Source organism: Lactuca saligna, chromosome 2, assembly GCF_052625555.1.
Source record: "Lactuca saligna cultivar CGN05327 chromosome 2, ASM5262555v1, whole genome shotgun sequence".
NCBI lineage: Eukaryota > Viridiplantae > Streptophyta > Magnoliopsida > Asterales > Asteraceae > Lactuca > Lactuca saligna.
In genome coordinates this window covers 141,833,635-141,852,856 of record NC_136418.1, presented here as the reverse complement: position 1 = coordinate 141,852,856, position 19,222 = coordinate 141,833,635, and the positions used below count along the sequence as shown (strand labels likewise).

The window sequence follows — 19,222 nt, the reverse complement described above, 5'->3', positions numbered from 1 at the left end:
GCCCTGGTAGTTCCGTCTAGGAGTGAGGACAGGAGGTGGATTGTAGACCTCTAGTTTCGAGTCGGTGTCTTCCTGATCCTCCTCTTCATTTTCTTGTTCCTCTGAATCATCTTCAGGGTCTTCCTCCATTATTTCTTCAGGATCTTCCTCGGGATCCTCTTCGATCCAACCACCGTTCCCTGGGTTAGGGAAATAGGGGTCTCTGGGTACATGAAATCCTGCCATTGCGTTTATGCGAGAATAGGGATATGAGAAATATTTGAAAAACTTACACGTATAATTCTGTAATATATTTGAGGGAAAAATAATTTTTATTAAAATATTTTTAATGAAAATTTTGTGTTGTGACCTGTGACATCCCCAATTTCACGGCTAGAAAAATACCGATTTCATTTATGATTTTATAATAAAATCAAAGTAACTTTTTAAGAAAGGTGTTGCGGAATTTGTTCCCAAAACAAAATATGATAAAAAATTATCAAAGCATTTCTTAAAGAAATGTATTTTCATTAAATTACAAAACTCGGGATGTCATTGTTAATACAGATCAAAAGCATAAACAAAACATCATAAGACAAAATTGGTCTTGAATACAATATAGGCCTTTACAACATTCCATATATTTCTACTGGCCTATAAATTCATAATCTCTCGTCAGATCATCCAACAATGCTCTTGCCACTACCTATAATACAAAAAACTGAGTGGGTCAGGCTGGGGAGCCTGGTGAGCATATAGGGTTTTCAACCCACAATAAATAAGTTTATTAATTTCATCAAACCAAACAAACCTTGATTATCAGTTTTCGTTATCCTCACTTTACATCCCTAAAACATCTAATAAAAAGGACCTAGCCTAAGGATCATCATCGGGGTAACAACATTGCTTAGGGGATACCTCAGCTGCTTATGTCAAATAAGGAAACCATGAGGGGAATGGAGTACACCTGGTGAACACTTAGTTCAAATAAACACCTACAAGTTGTGAGCCTGCTAGCGTTCCACTAGACTTCCTAGAAAAGTTTGTGGTCGTCATCTATACTCTGCTAGATGACTAGATCATCGTTAACACCGAGGCCTCTCATTATTTTATGTCATCACACCCCAACTATTTAATCTACCCATGCTTTACCCAACATATTTATAGATAAAAAATACATATAAGTTCAGATCTGAAAAATGAAGTTTAAATCTTTCATACAACATAGATCTCAAAGTATTATATATATATATATAGTTTAAATCTGAAAAGTTTAGATCTGAAGTGAGAAGGTCTAGATCTGAAGGAAAAAGTTCATATCTAAAAGAAAGAGTTTAGATCTGAAAGAAAAAATTCAGATTTGAGAAGAAAGAAGTATAGATCTTTTCATCCAGCATACATCTCAGGTAAACAGATAATATATATATATATATACACACACACACACACACACACACACATAGCACGTAATTTATATAAAATACTTCAGATCTATGTGTAAGATGAAAGTGACTATTGTGACATCTCCAATTTCACGGCCAGAAAAGACCGATTTGTTTATGCTTTGTTTTTAAAATCAGAGTAATCGTTTAAAGAAAATTGTTGCGGAATTTGTTCCCAAAACAAAATATGATAAGAATTATCAAAGCATTTCTTTAAAGAAATGTATTTTCATTATATAACAAAATCTCGGGATATCATGTTCAATAGAGACCAAAATCATAAACAGAACAAAATAGACCTTACAACAATTATTCATAACTACTGGCCTATAATCCAAAATCTCTCGTCAAGTCCACCAACTTATACTCTTGTGCCATTACCTGTAATGCAAAGAAAACTGAGTGAGTCAGATTTGGGAGCCTGGTGAGCATATAGGGTTTTCAACCCACAATAATATAATTATTATATTTAATTATCAACCAATCAATTCAAATACCCACCCCCATTGTCTCCATTTATTTCTTAAAGATTCACCCTATGAACCAGTTACCCTTCTCCCATTCATTCTTATGGATTGCCCTAAGGAACTGGCACAAAGTCTAGTGTTGCAAAGGTTCTTAGATTACCTCTGGTGAACACGCAATTCACAATAATTAATGAACACCTAGTTCAAGAACACCTAATGAACACTTAGTTCCGATATTACCCAATGAACACCTAGTTCACAAACACTTAATGAACTCTTAGTTCAATTATCCCTGATGAACACTAAGTTCAAATATCTAATGAACACTTAGTTCGAATATCCCTGGTGAACCCAATCACCTAAGGAACACAGAGAATGAAAGCTCTTAGTTCAAACACCGTGATAATAAAGTATATCTCGATCCTGCGAAACCACTAATGTTATAAACACATATAAATTATATTTCTAAAACAATATATCCCATCCCGTCGATCCCCACATATTGACCCTATACAATGATCTTACGAGATCTAGCCTAAGGAGTCGATATGAACCACAAACTGATGAAGTTGCTTCGGAAATTCCCTGGCAGCAAACGAGGATCAATAAAGACATCAATTGAGGGGAATGGAATAAGTTTCACCACGAACCTTCGCTCGTAAAAGAAAGAACCACAAGACAATTAAGTCATGGGTAATTATCAATGCCTAGGTTGTGGTCTGAATATCGTGAGGTATATAACCCCCAGACGCACCCTATCTGGCAATGGAAACGCTGACTAATGCCTAGGTTGTGGTCTGAACCCCCAGACTCACCCTATCCGGCATCGGAAATGGAAACACCGACTAATGCCTAGGCTGTGGTCTGAATACATGAGGTATTTCACCCCCAGATGCACCCTATCCAGTAGTTTAACACCAGACATACCTAGCAGTGGTGTATTACCGATGCACTTTATTAAGCAGTCTACGGAGTTCCCTTAATTACTTCGTGAGAGGAAACGCTGACATATGAAGCTCGGTCGATCACTTCATAAAAGAAATGTTGACTCCAAAGCTCTCTCAAAATAAAAGTATGGGGAAATACTAATAGAGTATTCCCGTACGCTCCCGTAACCGACACACAAAATTATCAAAAGACTTTGTACATGATGGTACTTCTGGCACAAGCAACACCCAAGACACAAAGCTTTGAAAAGGACTTCGTACATAAAATGTATTTTTGTACGTAAGACGTACTCCACCGATCATCAATCTCACAACACACGTATTCTTAATAAGAGGCTACCCAATGTCCAAACTTAATGGAACTAAACATCCCTATTTAAGTCTTAACCCATCACTAGGCAAGCCTACGATGCCTATAATCAATTTTCGATACTATCTCCATTTGGAAATGCTAACTACGAGTATACTTAACACAAAGTTTTAAGTAATATATACACATCTTAACACATATGGGACCATAACTGGTACGTACGTTGTATATCATCAATTATATATATAACACATATTTCGGGCAAGAACAAATACTTCACATACATATATAATTAACACTTTAATCAATACTTGTATTAAAATTATGTCCATGAAAGGGACTATGCACATGATATCCTGTCATATGAACACTTAGTTCAAAAATACATAATCCGTACTCCCGGATCTAACATTTACCTCATTATCTAATCCGTATTCCCGAATCTAAAAATAACCTCTTGATCTAATCCATACTCCCGAATCTATAACAAGTTTATCTCTTTACTCTTATATCTTATGATCCAAATCATCTTTTATCCCATACCAAGAATCTCATCAACCCATGCGCTACCCAACACATTCGTAGATACAAAATACATATACGGTTTAACTCATTAAAACCTATATAATTTATCCATTCCACAGTTATTTCAAATAAACAACAAATATATATATATATATATATATATATATATATATATATATATATATATATATATGTATATATCTATACACACACATAATACGTATTTCATAGCAAATACTTAATATTTATGTGTAAGAAGAAAGTGACCACACACTTACTTGATTAGAAGATGATCGGACAGCACTACGACTTGTAGAATTAGTATTCTTGGGTAGATCTGGAAGATCTTCACAAAAACCGGGCTCCTCGCGGGCAGGGCTTTAGTTCGGGAATCTCACTTCTCGGGATCTTCGGGACTTCGAAACTTGCTTCAGGGATCGGGAATGATACCGGGGCTTCGGGATATAATTGGCACACAAAACGATGCAAAGCTTAGAGAGAAAAGAAGAAAAATCGCAAGGAAAATGGCTGATCTCGAGTTCTATTTATAGGCTGCTGGGTCTGGGATTACGCTGGACGTAATTTCCAAGTAAGCTGCGCGTACTTCGACGTCACTGCATGCATCATTTGGTGGCACTCGAGTATTGGTCAGACAACTTGCACTCCTCTGAGTACGCTGGGCGTACTCAAATTACGCTCGGCGTAATTTGACTCGTCAAACTTCTAAATTGCGTAACTTTCGCATACGAGCTCCGTTTTTGACGTTCTTTATATCCACAGAAACCTTGTAACATATAATATAACTTAGTTAAGATTATTCATTCTAAATAATTTTTCATGAAAAATCCATTTTTGACGCATATCGTCTCTAAATTGACTAGCCCGGATCTAAGGACGTTACAACTATGTACTCACTTGATAAGGTGGTGATTTGGACAACACTTCGCTTCTTAAAATGATATTCTTTGACGAAACTGGGAGGTTTGCTTGAAAACCGGGCTCTGCTTGGGCAGAGTTTCTAAACCGAAAAACTCTTTTTCCTGGAGCCTTCGGGCGCGCTGGAGCTTTCTTCTAGTGCTAGGGAGGTATGTCAGCTTAGCTAATGCGAACACCGTCCAGGGTTGTGGCCTAGGCGCTTCCTCGTGTCACACTTCTCTCCTGTATCCTTCTTTTATTCTTTCACTCTTTTTCTCTTCTTTATTTCTTCTTCCCTCTCCTTGTCCATTGTATGAAATAGATGACACCACCACCATTTGCCCTGGTAGAACAATAACATCATTCCCTCTTGCCTAAGGGCTAAGGCCTATACAATTTAGAAGGTTTTTTGTGTTTTTGTACTTACGCACATAGCTTTTTAGTTTTGTACTATTCTGGAAAACAAACATGCCATATTAAATTCTTTCTGTCCAACAAAAAAATTAAAATTCCTAAATAAAAACAAACACCACAAATCTTTATTGAAAACAAATCTAAAAAAACGATTCTTTATTGAAAACGACATGCGAAACAATACACAGTATAACGAATGTCATATATTTTTGCTATAAAGTATGCAATACAAATAAACAAATATTCGCATCAAATTTTAGTTAAAATTGATTCCATTTTCATGTGCAAGAGGAGTAACTGTTTAAACAGCGTATTATCCACGTGTACAGATCGTCGATGATATTCCCTGCCAATCCAACGGTTCGCAGATTCCGTAGACCATCCGTTCCTTTTTTCAGAAAAAGGTTTCAAAGCGTCAAATTTGTGCGTTCACTCTCCGACCCCAATATCTCTCTTCTTTTTTCTCACTCCTCACATTCTTTTCCATTCCAGAACTCGATTTCGCTGTCAATCGTTCAATCTGTAAGTTTTTCTCTACTTTTTCTTCTTCTTCAATGGCCTTCGTTGATTACTAGTCCTAAAAGTAAACAAAGTGAAAATGTTAAGGAGAAGAACAGAATACAGACTCACTGTTTCACTGATTTTTTGCTGGTAAATTTTTTGTTAGTTAATTAGTTTTTGATTCGATTGTCTTTTTTGTTAGTTTGCTGTGATGAGTTTGTGTTCTAAGTCAATGAGTTTGAGACTGATGGTTAGGTTGTTTTTTTTCTTAGTATGTCGTTTCGTTCATCATCGATGGTTTTTTTGGGATCAATTTCCAGAAGATGGAATGAATCAAGGCGCTAGTATGTTTATTGAAGGCTTATTAGTAGCAGAAGTGTGTTTTTGTAGAATCTTCGCTTCATAGATTATTGTTTTGATTTATCCGATTTACTTTTACTTCTAATTTCACGACAAATTAGCATGCACTTACATTTTACCAGTTTGATTCCGGCAAATTTCATCCGTTTTTTTGATCAATTGCCAGATGTTGGAATGATAGAAGTTCCTAGTATGATTATCGAAGAGCTTGTTTGTTAGGGCTCATCTTCTAATTTTCTGTTTCATCTTCTCCAGTCAGATGTATGGATTTGAAGTCGTTTAGTGTTACAAGATTGTTCGCGTGGATAATTTTTTTTTCCTTTTTCCAAAAACAAAGCGTATACATTAAGTGTTGAATCTTCGTTTCATGGATTATCGTTTTAATTAATCGGATTTACTTCTAATTTCATTCCAGATTAACATGCACTTACGTTTCACCAATTTGATTCTGGCAATTTTCATTTTTCAATACTCCTCCATTTGACTTGGAGAAAAGTCTTCTAATTTTCGATTTTGAAACTTCTGAAACTCAAATTTTACATCGATCGTTTTTAATTATCAATTGGAAATGTTCTTCTCACTTTCTCATAGTTTTATCTAATAATCGTTTTTTAATCTACAATCAGAAGAATTCTTATCAGTTTTTGGAATCAAACAATGGGAATCGGTCTATTGAATCAAACAATAGTTTGTTAAAAAAAAAAAAATTAAGCAACTCATTCATTTGTGGAGCAAAATTTAGGTTTAGCATAAATGCATAATTGTTTCGTTTGTAAATCTATGATTATCATCAAAGTCGCCATATCTTTAAGTGTAAAAATAGAATTTGATTTAATACACATTCTGTTCTCACAATTACACACTATTCAATAATAACGAAAACAGAAATAAATGGATTTTTTATAGTAAAGTTGGTGTAGCAATAGATTTGGCCTTTATGTTTTGAATTATTTGGTTGGTTAGTAAGGTCAAAATATTTTCTGTATACCTTTTATATGGTCCCATAATTATTTCAATTTTTCTTTTAAAATAAGCCCCCACTTTTTAGAAGCTAAAACTCGTTCATTTGACTCTTAATGTCAATTGTGGGGTCTTCTTATAAAAAGGTTGCAGGTGGAGGATATTCTCAACAGTTTCATACAGTTAATCTGTATTATCAGAAGTGATAGTTTCACAATTATAATTTGTTAAATAATTTCAAATTGAAGGTACACATGGCTAACAATGAGGGAAAAGGAAGCGAGAAAAGCTCTGGAAATAATCGTGTGAGCCTCAATGAAAGGATTCTCAACTCAATGTCACGAAGAGCTGTTGCTGCTCATCCATGGCATGACTTGGAAATTGGTAAATCCTTTATTTTCTAATACTCTATTCATAATCAGAGTTTTATAAAAATCTAGTGTGCAATTAACAATCACTCTTCTTAAAGGTGTTGTTTTTGTGTTTGATAAATGCAGGTCCAGGTGCACCTGCGGTTTTCAACTGTGTATGTTTTTCGACATTTCTGTCAATTTGTGCTTTTGCTAATTCTTGTAAATTAAGATTTTTTTTTTTTTTTTATTTAATTAAAATGGTGTAACTTTATGTTAGGTTGTTGAAATTGGAAAAGGCAGCAAAGTGAAGTACGAACTTGACAAGGCGAGTGGCCTAATCAAGGTAAGGTTCTTCTTATTACTACCTTTTTATCAATTTTCCTTCTGCTTAATAACAATAATGAATTTTAGATAATTGATTTTCTTATATCTCTTCTACATTTGTTGGTGCATTGTTGACTTTTAAATTAAAAAAAAAAAAAAAACAGGTTGACCGGATTCTCTACTCATCTGTGGTTTACCCACACAACTACGGTTTCATCCCAAGAACCATTTGTGAAGACAGTGATCCCATGGATGTATTGGTACTCATGCAGGTATAAAATTAAAAAAAAATTAAAAAAAAAAAAGTCGATTATATAATATTTTTGAAGTTAATTGGCTTGTACAGGAACCAGTACTCCCGGGCACCTTTCTTCGTGCGCGTGCTATTGGATTAATGCCTATGATTGACCAGGTACATGTCCTTTTCAATTTTAAATTTTCTTATTTAATTAAATAACAAAACATCTGTTTTCATAAAACTATGTTAATTTGTGTCGTTTCCTGCATTTAGCTCCATTGTTTGACTTATTTGACCAATTTGAATTTTCTTTTGGTTTTGCAGGGTGAATCTGATGACAAAATCATAGCAGTATGTGCAGACGACCCTGAATTTCGCCACTACACTGACATCAAAGAACTTCCTCCCCATCGTCTTGCTGAAATTCGTCGTTTCTTCGAGGACTGTATCCGTAAATTTGCGTTTATTTATTTATTTTAATTATTATTTTGGGGCATTGTATAGCCTTAATTAACTTGATACAGACAAGAAGAACGAGAACAAATCAGTGAAAGTGAACGATTTCCTCCCTGCAAATGATGCAATTGAAGCTATCAAGTATTCCATGTGAGTAAATAGTAATCCAGAATCTTTCATCTTTCTGTGTTTCTTGCATGTGTTTCAAATGAATATATATTTGTGATTGCAGGGATCTGTACGCCTCCTACATCGTTGAAAGCTTGAGGCAGTAAAAATTGGTGTTATTATTATTATGTGGTAGGATCCTTGAAAGTAATATAATAATAATATATGGGTTATGTTGATGGTTTGTATAATCATCGTTACTGTGTTTCTAGAACAAGAACAAAGGTTTAAAAGGGCTGTTGTGGTGATGGAATATTGCTCTACACATTTTAACAACAGAAACAAAACATCTTTTCTTATACTGTCACTAAATAAAATATATACGTATAAATAATCTAGGATGCAGTATAAGATACCGTAAATTACAGAAATGGTCCTTGTGGGATATTGAAATTCTCACTTTAAGTCCAAGTTTCAAAATTTTGGCACCATTATTCGTCATAGTATCAAGTTCTTCCATTCAATTTATTTTAATATTTATGATAAAGATACAGTGGTTGATAAGGATGCATTTGTGGCTCCTACACCGACAGTATCTTTCCGGTAAGAAAAAGAAATCATACAAACATACACATAAAGGCGACTTCTTATAATGAGACACAATACTTTTCAAAAGTCTAAATTTGCCCCCTGATACTCTATCACTTGGTCTTTGATAGAACGAAGAACATCATGAACATGGTCTCCAGTACATGTGATCAATTTCTTCTTGATTGTGGAATATGGAAGAAATCCTTTTTCTCTGCAACTATCAATGGCTCCTTTGAACATCTCCTCCATATCATACTTAAACTTGAACCCCATATCGGTTAATTTCTTTGATGAAAAAGAAACTACGGGTAACTCATCATTAATCCCTGGAAACCTACCAAATCACCATATATGTGAATATCAACACTCAACACAAACAAGATGAAAGAAAAAAAAAACGCTAACTTTAGATTTTCATACTGAGTTGGAACGTGGTATTCGGGCCATTTCTCATTGATCATTCTTGCCAATTCATGAATCGTGGCATCATGGGAAGAGCAAATGTATCTCCCTTCAGCTTTCGGGTTCTCATATAGGTATATATGGGACTCACAAAGATCATCCAAATGCACGTATTGACCTTGTTTTATGATCGAATAGTGTGATTCCTCACCTGGTTGAAGTGTAAACACACACACAAAAGTGAGAGCATATATAGAAAATACCTTCCTTTTTATGATTTTGTGGGGTGTGGTATGTACCATTGATTAAAGAAAGTGCGGTAATAAGGCTTGGAGGGAATGAGGGAGTGATGAATGGACCAACGACTAAGGTCGGTATGATACTAATGAAATCGATATTGTTTTCCTTTGTTGCTTCGAATGCTGCTTTTTCTGCCAATGTTTTCGATACGAAATACATCTGCGCTTGTTCACAAATTTAAACAATACAATTAGCAGACCAAGTATTTGAACTTAGTAGTATTTGATATGATGGAATAGGAAACAAATAGAATGATTTATTCACATGAACCAAAAAAAATATGATTCCTTCCATTTTGTAAATTTTCATTATTGTTATATTCTTTTATCATTCGTTCCAACGAAATAGCCGTGGATCCCGGGAAAAACTTTACATGTTCAATAATTAAAATTCCGAAATTTGGGTTTTGTTTTTATTCCTATAAAAGAGTGTCATATACTGAAGTGGGGACAAATTATACACTTTATGTACTTTTATGTTTATATATATATATATATATATATATATATATATATATATATATATATATATATATATATATATATATTTGAGACCATTTTCGGTTAGAGGATATATAATGCATAGATGAACAAGAGAGTTGAATAGGATGACATGCCTAATAAATAGATTAAACTCTATTATTTTAGGTACCATTTTCAATGAAAAAAAACCTTTTAATTATTTAAAATATATTTTATTATGTAAACCGTAAAACTCTAATAAATTCAAATGACTTATCTATCAATTTGAAAATGCATTAATTTACTAAATGGGTCGCATAAACCGCTAAACAATGTGTTTTTGTTTTGTTGTATGAAATATAATTGATAATAAAAACAACGAATTGAAACGTACCCAAGCAGTCATTTTCTTGGAGTAGATGAAGTCCAAATCGCTCCAATGAGACTCATCATAGACCGGAAGTTGATCATTTCCGTGCACGTTCACAGTCCCGGCAGAAGATGTAAACACCAGTTTCTTGACTGTTTTGACTTTCACACATGATCTTATGATGCTTAAAACACCTTCTATTGTTGGCTTTATGATCTCATTCTGTAATATACATAATAATATTCGTTATCGATCATCCCCACAAGAATGGAATATGCATGCAAAAAGTATAACATTAGTCATGTAGCTACCTCAGGATCCTTGGATTGAAAGTCCATAGGGGTGGCCACATGAAAGACTCCATGGCAACCTTCAATGGCTTCATCAAAGCTTCCTTCTTGTGCCAAATCTGCCTTCCATAACGTCAAGTTTGTTTCTGCTTTTGGTAGTTCCAATAGATGTTTCACTTTCTTTACGTCATCTGTTTGATCAAAATTACGTTATATATTTGTTTTAACTTTTAACAAAACCAACCAACAATATCTTAATTAAAAAAAGAGTCGAGAGGACTATATATGTATACCGGGGTCACGAACTGTGGCATGAACATTGTACCCACGTTCAAGAAGTCTCATAACAAGCCATGAGCCAATGAATCCGGCAGCTCCAGTGACACACACGGTGGTCGGAGAATCCTCTTTCATGTTGTTTTTGATGTATTTGTGATGATTGATTAATGATGAGGATCAGTTTTTGTAACATAATATTATATATAGATGGGGTTTTAGTTGAACAGCACGTGCCGAACCCACCATTCAACTAGGAAGATAATAAACGATGGAGAATGAGGGGTGATGGAGGAGGGTATCATGCTTGGACGTTTGACCGGTTGGTTAGACACCAAGGTGGTTTTGGGGTTATTCTAAATTCACAAATACACTTTTCTTAACACAAAATCATATCTTTGAGATCATACTTGATATCTCAAGAAGGGTGGTTAATTCGTGACACAATATGAATCCACCACGAAGATAAATATCTTTGGGTTGAATTTTTCTGAATCATCTATCCGTTTATTATATTGGTAGTATTCGGATTAGCAAATACTTTGGTGAGTTGACTTTGGACTCTTTTTTTATAATATTAAAAAAACAAAATTAAAATATATATTTATTTCTTGTGACCTCCAACCCTTATTTTGCAGGTTGATTAGCAAATACTTTGGTAGTCTTTGTGAACCCGTTTATTTTGTTTGACCCGAAAACTTGATTCTGACCTACGAACCCGAAATGACCTAGGACCCCACAAGCCCTTTTAATTAGACGGTTTACGCGGGTCATATCCATGTTAATGTTAAACAAGACAACATAAATATTTATATGGTTCATATCCGGATTGAACTTTCTAACCCACGATCTGATAATCCGAATACGACGTGATTGATTGACACATCTGATATAAGTATATGAATGTTTCCGGGAACATGAGTGTTTTTTTTTTTTTTTAAATGTAACGGTTTTTAATTTTTTTTTCTAAAAACTAATAAAATATTAAATATGGAAAGATTTATATAACAAATATAACCAAACCAATTTAAAATAAAATTTAAAATTTTAATGCAAACAATTCAACAAAACGAATATCATAATATTATAAATATTTAATGGGATAATTTGGTTTTATCCAAATAATAAACTTATCTAGTAATTTTGTGAGGTATATTTTTCACATCACTCATAGCCAACACATTTTATATTCGATTTCGTGCCACCACAGAAAGGATGGTGATTGTGTTCACCATTATCACGCCATGAAGAGACGCAAAACAAGAGAACATAGTCTGTGTGTTGATTTCGACATCTAAGGGACAGGTTGTCACTTATAACGATTAGGATTAAAAACCGAAAAAAATGTTCATTTACAAATAATCATAAGATTCAAACTCTCCATTTCTTTATTTCGTGCAACAATTTATTATGCTGTATTGTTTGATGTATTTTCATAAGAGGCCTTTTGTAGTATTTCCTCTTCTGCTTGAGCTTCATAACCATCATATTCAAACTCTTCATTTTGTATAACATTAATCTTTATGTTATCTTGCATATCTCCTTCATTCTTGTCTTTAACTCTTTGTATGTTTCACACTCACTCAAGATCTATATAGATAGGGGCGGACGTAGAAATACACAATAGGTATTGCTGAGAAAAAATAAGTGTTGTCGATACATGAAAATTAGGTAAAATAAATTGAAATTTTTTCCATTGCGGACAAAAAAAACAGGCGTTGTCGGTGCCACACCAAAACCGGCCTAAAACCGCTCCTGTATATATAGACAACAAAGTTGAAATCCCTCATGCAGACCTCTACCTCATCTACCAAAGAGGATCGGTCCTATGGTGAAATAAGAAAAAGGGTCCTTCTAAAACAAAAAATCAAATATATTAATGATTCAAAAGGCATACCATTTATAAAAATTCATTACAAATATCATCAAAAACACAAATATAATTACAATATTTACAAAAAACACCAAATTTAAAGGAAAATATTTCAAGCATTTTAGATGCAAAATCAATGATAAACTACCAAGATAAATTCTAACATATCTTTCCTTATACATCATACAACCATTGGAAATTTCTTTTAACACTAATAACCTTAGATAATTTTTCAATAACTTCAACTTTGAAAAAATTTTAGCTGCATCATGTGTCTTGACGCACTTCCCACAACGGCTCCGGCCCTACTGGCCCTTCGACCTAGAGTCGAATCCCTTGAATTTCTTTTCCAAAAACCCAGTTGTCTGCCTAGTCTCAGCCTTACTCTTCTTGAGGTGCTCTATATCAATCCCTGTCTCACTCACCCACACACTCATGTCGTCCAAAGTTGGGCATGCCGAGTACCTGACATGTTATCAGATGCCAGCCCTCAACATGTCGTGGTACCGGGTCTTCCTCATCTCCTCATCACCTGCATACTGAGGCACCAGTAAGGCCTTCTCTCTGAACTTGGCGGTAATCTCCACCACTGACTCAATCGCCTACCTCATATCATTAAACTCCCTAGCTAGCTGTCGAAGCTCCACAACTGGTGCAAACTCATCCCTAAACGTGGTCATAAAGTCCGGCAAGGTCATAACCTCAATGGTTGGGGCTCCCAACGAATCACTGATTGCCTCCTACCAGTCTCTAGCTCTGTCTCTCAAACATCCCAAGCATACCGGACCTTCGACCTCTCAGGGCAGAAGCTAGTCAACTGTGTAGACTCGATGTTTGCAATCCATCTCCTGGCTATAATGGGGTCCTTCGCTCCGTAAAAGTATGACGCACCACATCACCTGAAGTCCTTCAAGGAGAGTGTGTGCATCCTTGTCTGGCCAGATTCCATGTCACTCCAGAATGCCATAATCCGCTCCCCCAACAGCTTGATGATCCCTTCCTTGATCGACCTAAAAATCACAGGGTTGCCTCAAGGATTCCTTTCTTAATCTCAGACGCGATGAACTTGCGTAATCCATCATCAACCGGCTCGGAACCCGCACCCAAACCTGAACCTGAACCTAATCCAGACCCTGAACCTGCTGCTCCATGATGTCTCACCACCATTTTGAAACAAAACACATAATTGTCAGGGTCATACATAACCTCGAGAGGTCTCACACACTCCACAAGTTCCCTGGTTCTATCTCAACCCTCCTGGACTCGAGTACGAATCCTCTGCTTTCAGTAGTACGGGGCCATACTACCTTCCACATCTATCTGTACTTTCCTCAAGGATTGCCTTGACTTTACCAAGTCCCTTTCACTAATATTTCTCTATGTACTAATCTTATCCTAGGCTTACCTAGGGTAATCTCCGACCCTCTCTTCGCCATCATCTACATAAGAAGTTCCTACTACCTCCCCCTAACTAGCTTGAGAATACCATTACATATTACTAAGACCAAATAATTTGAATGAGAGACCCTGCCCTACAATGGTTGGACACCGACAAGAGCTGCAAAATAGGGCTACATTAACCTTTTGAAATTATTTAGTAATCATAATATGTAACCTAACATATTCATCTACTAGTTAGCTAAAGATAGCTAGGATTCCTAAAGCACAAAGATAACAACATTCAGGCTTTGAGTAACCCAAACCAAACATATCCTATCATGGCTATCATATCAATGACTAATCCGTACTATCATATAGCTCGATAAGCACATATAGCAGGCATACAAGGCATCTTAGTTGATCCTTAGCCCTAATGTAGCATGTAGTTCTCATAATCATATCATCTATCATTGCAAACATGTATGGGTATCTTGGGAAAAACTTACTTGAGCTCGGCTAATTACACACATCACACTCCTTGTTCTTTCTCAAAACTCTTTATTTTATTTTTTTTGAAAAATTATTTTCTTTGTAAAGACTTCCAAACCCTTGATTTCAGTTCAGAAACCCCAGAAGGTGTGTCCAAATCCCTTAAACCAAGACTCTGATACCAACTTGTAACATCCTAAAAATCATGACAAAAAATTTCCTTTTAAATTATTAAATAAACCATAGTTATCAAGATTATTTCATCCAAAAACATAAGTCGTCATATCAAGCCAGAGTATCATATCAAAACACATGTCAACATATCAGAGTACAAATCCCAAGAATATCATTGAGTAGAAAATAGCGGTGTGATGCGCTGCAATCATGTCGGTTCCTTTCCCTTCGAAGAAGAAGTACCTAAAACCAAAACTAAAAATCTTAAGCACAAAGTTTAGTGAGTTCCCCCATCATACCACATAACATACAATAACCTAATGCCTTGGATATTTGAGTGCTGGCCTACCCCTTCGGTGTCTTTCAACTGGTAATCGTCTTGCATATCTGGGTGTTGGCCTACCCCTTTTGGTCTCTTTCAACCGGTAACTACCTAGCATATCTAGGTGATGGCCTACCCCTTCGGTCTCTTTCAACCGGTAACGGGGACTATTTCACCCCTATCACTACCACATATCATCCTAGTACACAAACATATAAGTTACATACTGCCTAGCATGTCTGGGTGCTAGCCTACCCGATCGGTCTCTTTCAACCTATAACAGGGACTATCTTACCCCTCTTACCACTATCACATAATATCATAGCATACTATCACATAAAGCATAACATAAAGTGGCATACCAGATAATTATCACAAAGACAATCATCTCAACTATAATCAACTACTACTGGGCCGACATTGGTGCCTTCGACCCACTTCTACTAGAAGGTAACTTACCTAAAATGTTGTGAAGTATCTGAAGTGACATCGACTTTGAAATCTCCGTCACTAAAACTCCTACCTATAAAGATTTCCTTTAATTATCCTTTCATGCTCATACCCTTGAAGGGTCAACTTGGTCAAAGTCAAAGTCAAGGTCAACACCCTGGTTAAAGTCATCCTTTGGTCAAAGTCAACATCTGGTTGACACAACTCACCGAGTTGGTCCATCAACTCGTCGAGTTCCATGAATCATAAAACCTTGAAATCACGATTCATTATGGCAACCCTACTCGTCGAGTAGACTTTAAGTTCCGTGTTCCAAAAATCCATTTGTACTCGACGAGTTTGGGGCCTCCAACTCCTCGAGTTCCTGTACAAAATAAATAAAGTCGATTCAAATTACATATCAGAAACGGGGCGTTATAGTTAAAAGCAATGTATCTACTGGGTTAAGAATTAGACAATTAAACTCCATGTTATTAAGGGTGTTCACAGATGCAGACTAGATAGGATGTCTAGATAATTGGTGGAGCAGGAGTAGACATGGTGAGACTGGAAAAGAAAACCAGGGGCCGAAGATGAAAGGAAGAGAGATAGAAACGAGAGCTCTAAGATAGCTCTGATACCAAGATAGAATACGTATTTGCCACACAATAACCCGTAGGTTCCATCTATAATATATATATATATATATATATATATATATATATATATATATATATATATATATATATATATATATATATATAAGAATTTTTGGATTTTTCCATTTATTTTGCATTTTAAAATTATTTTTAGATTTGGTCTTACGGTCTCACAAAATTAGAATGATCTCAAATGAACCTGAACATATATATATATATATATATATATATATATATATATATATATATATATATATATATTTATATTTATATTTATATATATATATATATATATATATATATATATATATATATATATATATATATATATATATATATAACATTTGAATATTTGAATAATACATTCCTTTCTAATCTTCTTCTGTTTACAGATCGTGTCTTGAATCAACCTCTAATTTTCATTACGTCCTAATTATTTATAGTCAAATCGTTAACTTGTTATTAAGTAGTCGTAACATTTGTTTAATATGTCGACACACTTATTAAATCAAAGTAAATATGTTTTTCAACTGATATGCTTATAGTGATAAAACTAAATAGTATTATATTTGTTAGACTATAATAAAATACATCAATCATATCGCACATGTTGTTGTGTTAATATGTTATATTCATTTTCATAGAGCGAAAAGTCGTGGAGATCGACATAATATTAATTTATAAATATAACGTCACGTTTTAAGAAAAAAGAGTTCACATCAAACACACTTTCCGAGAATGTGTTTTTCTTTTTATCGCCTACCATACAAGACCATGAGAACAAATTTCCACACCTACAAAACCTGTCATCTTCCTCGCTTTCCCAATTACAACACTCAAACTCAATACACAAACTCCCTTTTCTCACTACAATTCTGTAGCCATGTTTAGAGCGATGAGCACCAGGAGAGGTCGCCGGGGATACGATCAATTGATCAGCGAACCCACCGTTGACGACTATCTATTGCCGGAGCCTCAGATGATCAGATCCGCGACGTTGCCTCCTAACTTCTACGGCGACTTGCCGTTAAAGTATGTGTCAGCACCCAAAGTTCCGGCGAAAATGGATTTCATAGAGAAGCAAGTGAAGAAAGTGAGTAAAGTTCATCCACTGTTCAGCTTATTCGAGAACAGGAGCCGGAGGAAGAAGGCGACGGCTAAACCAGAGTTCTCAAGGTACATGCAATACCTCAAGGAAGGAGGTAGCTGGGATCCAAATTCAAATATGCCTGTAATCTACTGATCATTTGTTTCAATCAAGGAATGAAATCTGATATTTTGGTGCGTAAATTATGTAAACCTCTCACAATCGAGTAGTGTTATATATATATATATATATATATATATATATATATATATATATATATATATATATATATATATATATATATATATATATATATATATATATAATCTTAGATGCCTCCACTAGATCTTATACCATTTTTAGTAATTGTATTTGTAAACACATTGTAGTACCATTTTGTATTCTTATAAATCTTGAATTTTTTACTAAAGCATTGTATTTCTAAAAAATATTTGTCATGGTATTTTGGAAATTATTACTTTATAATTGTACTTTTTAAAGAAATACTAAAAAAAACCTAATTGTTCATCCCATACACTTTCTTTCAAGTTTGTTTTCTTCCCAACGGTTTTCCACGTCTCATCAGTGACAGATTCACCCCCCCTGCCATCACATAGCTCTAAATCTATATGCCTCTAGTCGCCTTATCTCTATGTGTTTCATGTATATCTATCGTGTCTCTCTCCATTCGTGTTGATTATATTCTTTAATTTACAATGATTTACTCAAATTTTCGGAATTTATCACTTCACCAAGATAACTACATCTATCTAATGACCGTATTTGCAAAATGCATGTTAGATCATTACTCCCAATGAGGAATTTCTTAAAATCTATCTCTACTCTCAATATCTCCTCTAAAAATTTTAGTTTACTTTGGTTTTTCACCTTCAGTTGAAACCGTGTATATCGACCTCTCCTACAACTTGTTGTAGAATGAAAAATCGTCAAGAACCAGGAACTTGTTGTAGAACTTGTTGTAGCGGTATAAACACCATTAATGATGTGTTGGTGTTTTGACTTTAATTGACATGTCTGATTGAATTCAATGTTCAACAGAATCTACTTCGATACTATATGATATTAAATTTAGTGTAAAAGGGAATGACATTAAGAATCAAAAGAGCTTCTTTCCGTCCATGAAAATTTGATTGAATTTATTGTGTTATAAAATAAATGAGCTCTGATACCATTTGTTACAAAATAGATCAACTATTAATGTGGAAAAACATAATAGAATAACCACACGAACACTACGATATAAACTGGAAAACCCAAATCGGAAAAAACCACTATCAAAACAACACTCGTAAAGGGTTACATTGTTGCTAAATCTCCAAGGAAAAAAGGAGAGAAAGAAAATGTTGAAATGAGTAAAATAAGATATCTAGATAGATATATTTATATAATAGTCTTAAAAAAAAAATAAAAAAAAAAATAAAAAAAAATAAAAAAAATTAAAAAAAAAACACACACACATAAATAGGAAACATTCTTAATATATAACTTACTTGACAGCAAAGCAAATAAGGTTTAGGATCATTATAACCATAATGTTCAGCAAAATCTAGTTCAATCATATATATTTGATTTTAAATTTAATGTAAAACATTACACATTTTAATCCTTCAGTAGACGAAAGTTTGATTGTTGGTGCCAACAATCCAATTTTACAACATTACTTATGTTCATTCTCATGTAAAACGTTATAGAGTTGATATGAAATTGAAGGTACATAGTGATTATTGATTTTCAATAAAATGGTTGTTAGGATTTGGACACACAACCATCATGATTCATTAAGAAGCTTTTTGTACAAA

At 34.5% G+C, this 19,222-nt stretch overlaps 3 protein-coding genes across 4 annotated transcripts; 2 read left to right on the top strand and 1 right to left on the bottom strand.

Moving 5' to 3' along the window:
* The first annotated feature begins 5,320 nt into the window (after window positions 1–5,320).
* On the top strand, window positions 5,321–8,658 carry LOC145031871 (soluble inorganic pyrophosphatase PPA1-like). Its single transcript, XM_078980520.1, has 9 exons — window positions 5,321–5,521; window positions 7,069–7,204; window positions 7,318–7,346; window positions 7,451–7,516; window positions 7,662–7,769; window positions 7,844–7,909; window positions 8,060–8,180; window positions 8,260–8,341; window positions 8,424–8,658. The coding sequence occupies exons 1-9, from the start codon at window positions 5,336–5,338 to the stop codon at window positions 8,464–8,466; spliced, it is 837 nt and encodes a 278-aa protein (XP_078836646.1). The 5' UTR covers window positions 5,321–5,335; the 3' UTR covers window positions 8,467–8,658.
* A 142-nt stretch (window positions 8,659–8,800) lies between these two features.
* LOC145031870 (dihydroflavonol 4-reductase-like) lies at window positions 8,801–11,164 on the bottom strand. Of its 2 annotated transcripts, none has more exons than XM_078980518.1 (6): window positions 11,007–11,164; window positions 10,735–10,904; window positions 10,448–10,645; window positions 9,592–9,751; window positions 9,296–9,503; window positions 8,801–9,224 (listed from the first exon to the last, which is right to left on the bottom strand). In XM_078980518.1, exons 1-6 carry the CDS (start codon window positions 11,125–11,127, stop codon window positions 8,969–8,971), a joined length of 1,113 nt encoding a protein of 370 aa, XP_078836644.1. In that variant the 5' UTR covers window positions 11,128–11,164; the 3' UTR covers window positions 8,801–8,968. The 2 variants fall into 2 exon arrangements, with proteins under 2 accessions (XP_078836644.1, XP_078836645.1); XM_078980519.1 differs by having other exon boundaries at window positions 9,311–9,503.
* Window positions 11,165–17,121: 5,957 nt separating this feature from the next.
* LOC145031869 (uncharacterized) lies at window positions 17,122–17,605 on the top strand. The gene has a single exon (XM_078980517.1). The coding sequence runs from the start codon at window positions 17,199–17,201 to the stop codon at window positions 17,556–17,558; it is 360 nt and encodes a 119-aa protein (XP_078836643.1). The 5' UTR covers window positions 17,122–17,198; the 3' UTR covers window positions 17,559–17,605.
* The last annotated feature ends 1,617 nt before the right edge of the window (window positions 17,606–19,222 follow it).

What these genes read in the sequence shown, in the direction of transcription:
- LOC145031871 (XM_078980520.1), top strand. Translation starts at nt 5,336, where the DNA reads ATGATATTCCCTGCCAATCCAACGGTTCGCAGATTCCGTAGACCATCC. An exon ending in TCGTCGTTTCTTCGAGGACT is followed by an intron (nt 8,181 to 8,259) that starts GTATCCGTAAAT and finishes AACTTGATACAG; the next exon opens with ACAAGAAGAACGAGAACAAA. An exon ending in GAAGCTATCAAGTATTCCAT is followed by an intron (nt 8,342 to 8,423) that starts GTGAGTAAATAG and finishes TTGTGATTGCAG; the next exon opens with GGATCTGTACGCCTCCTACA.
- LOC145031870 (XM_078980518.1), bottom strand. Translation starts at nt 11,127, where the DNA reads ATGAAAGAGGATTCTCCGACCACCGTGTGTGTCACTGGAGCTGCCGGA. An exon ending in CGCACTTTCTTTAATCAATG is followed by an intron (nt 9,504 to 9,591) that starts GTACATACCACA and finishes CACTTCAACCAG; the next exon opens with GTGAGGAATCACACTATTCG. An exon ending in ACTCAGTATGAAAATCTAAA is followed by an intron (nt 9,225 to 9,295) that starts GTTAGCGTTTTT and finishes GTGATTTGGTAG; the next exon opens with GTTTCCAGGGATTAATGATG.
- LOC145031869 (XM_078980517.1), top strand. Translation starts at nt 17,199, where the DNA reads ATGTTTAGAGCGATGAGCACCAGGAGAGGTCGCCGGGGATACGATCAA.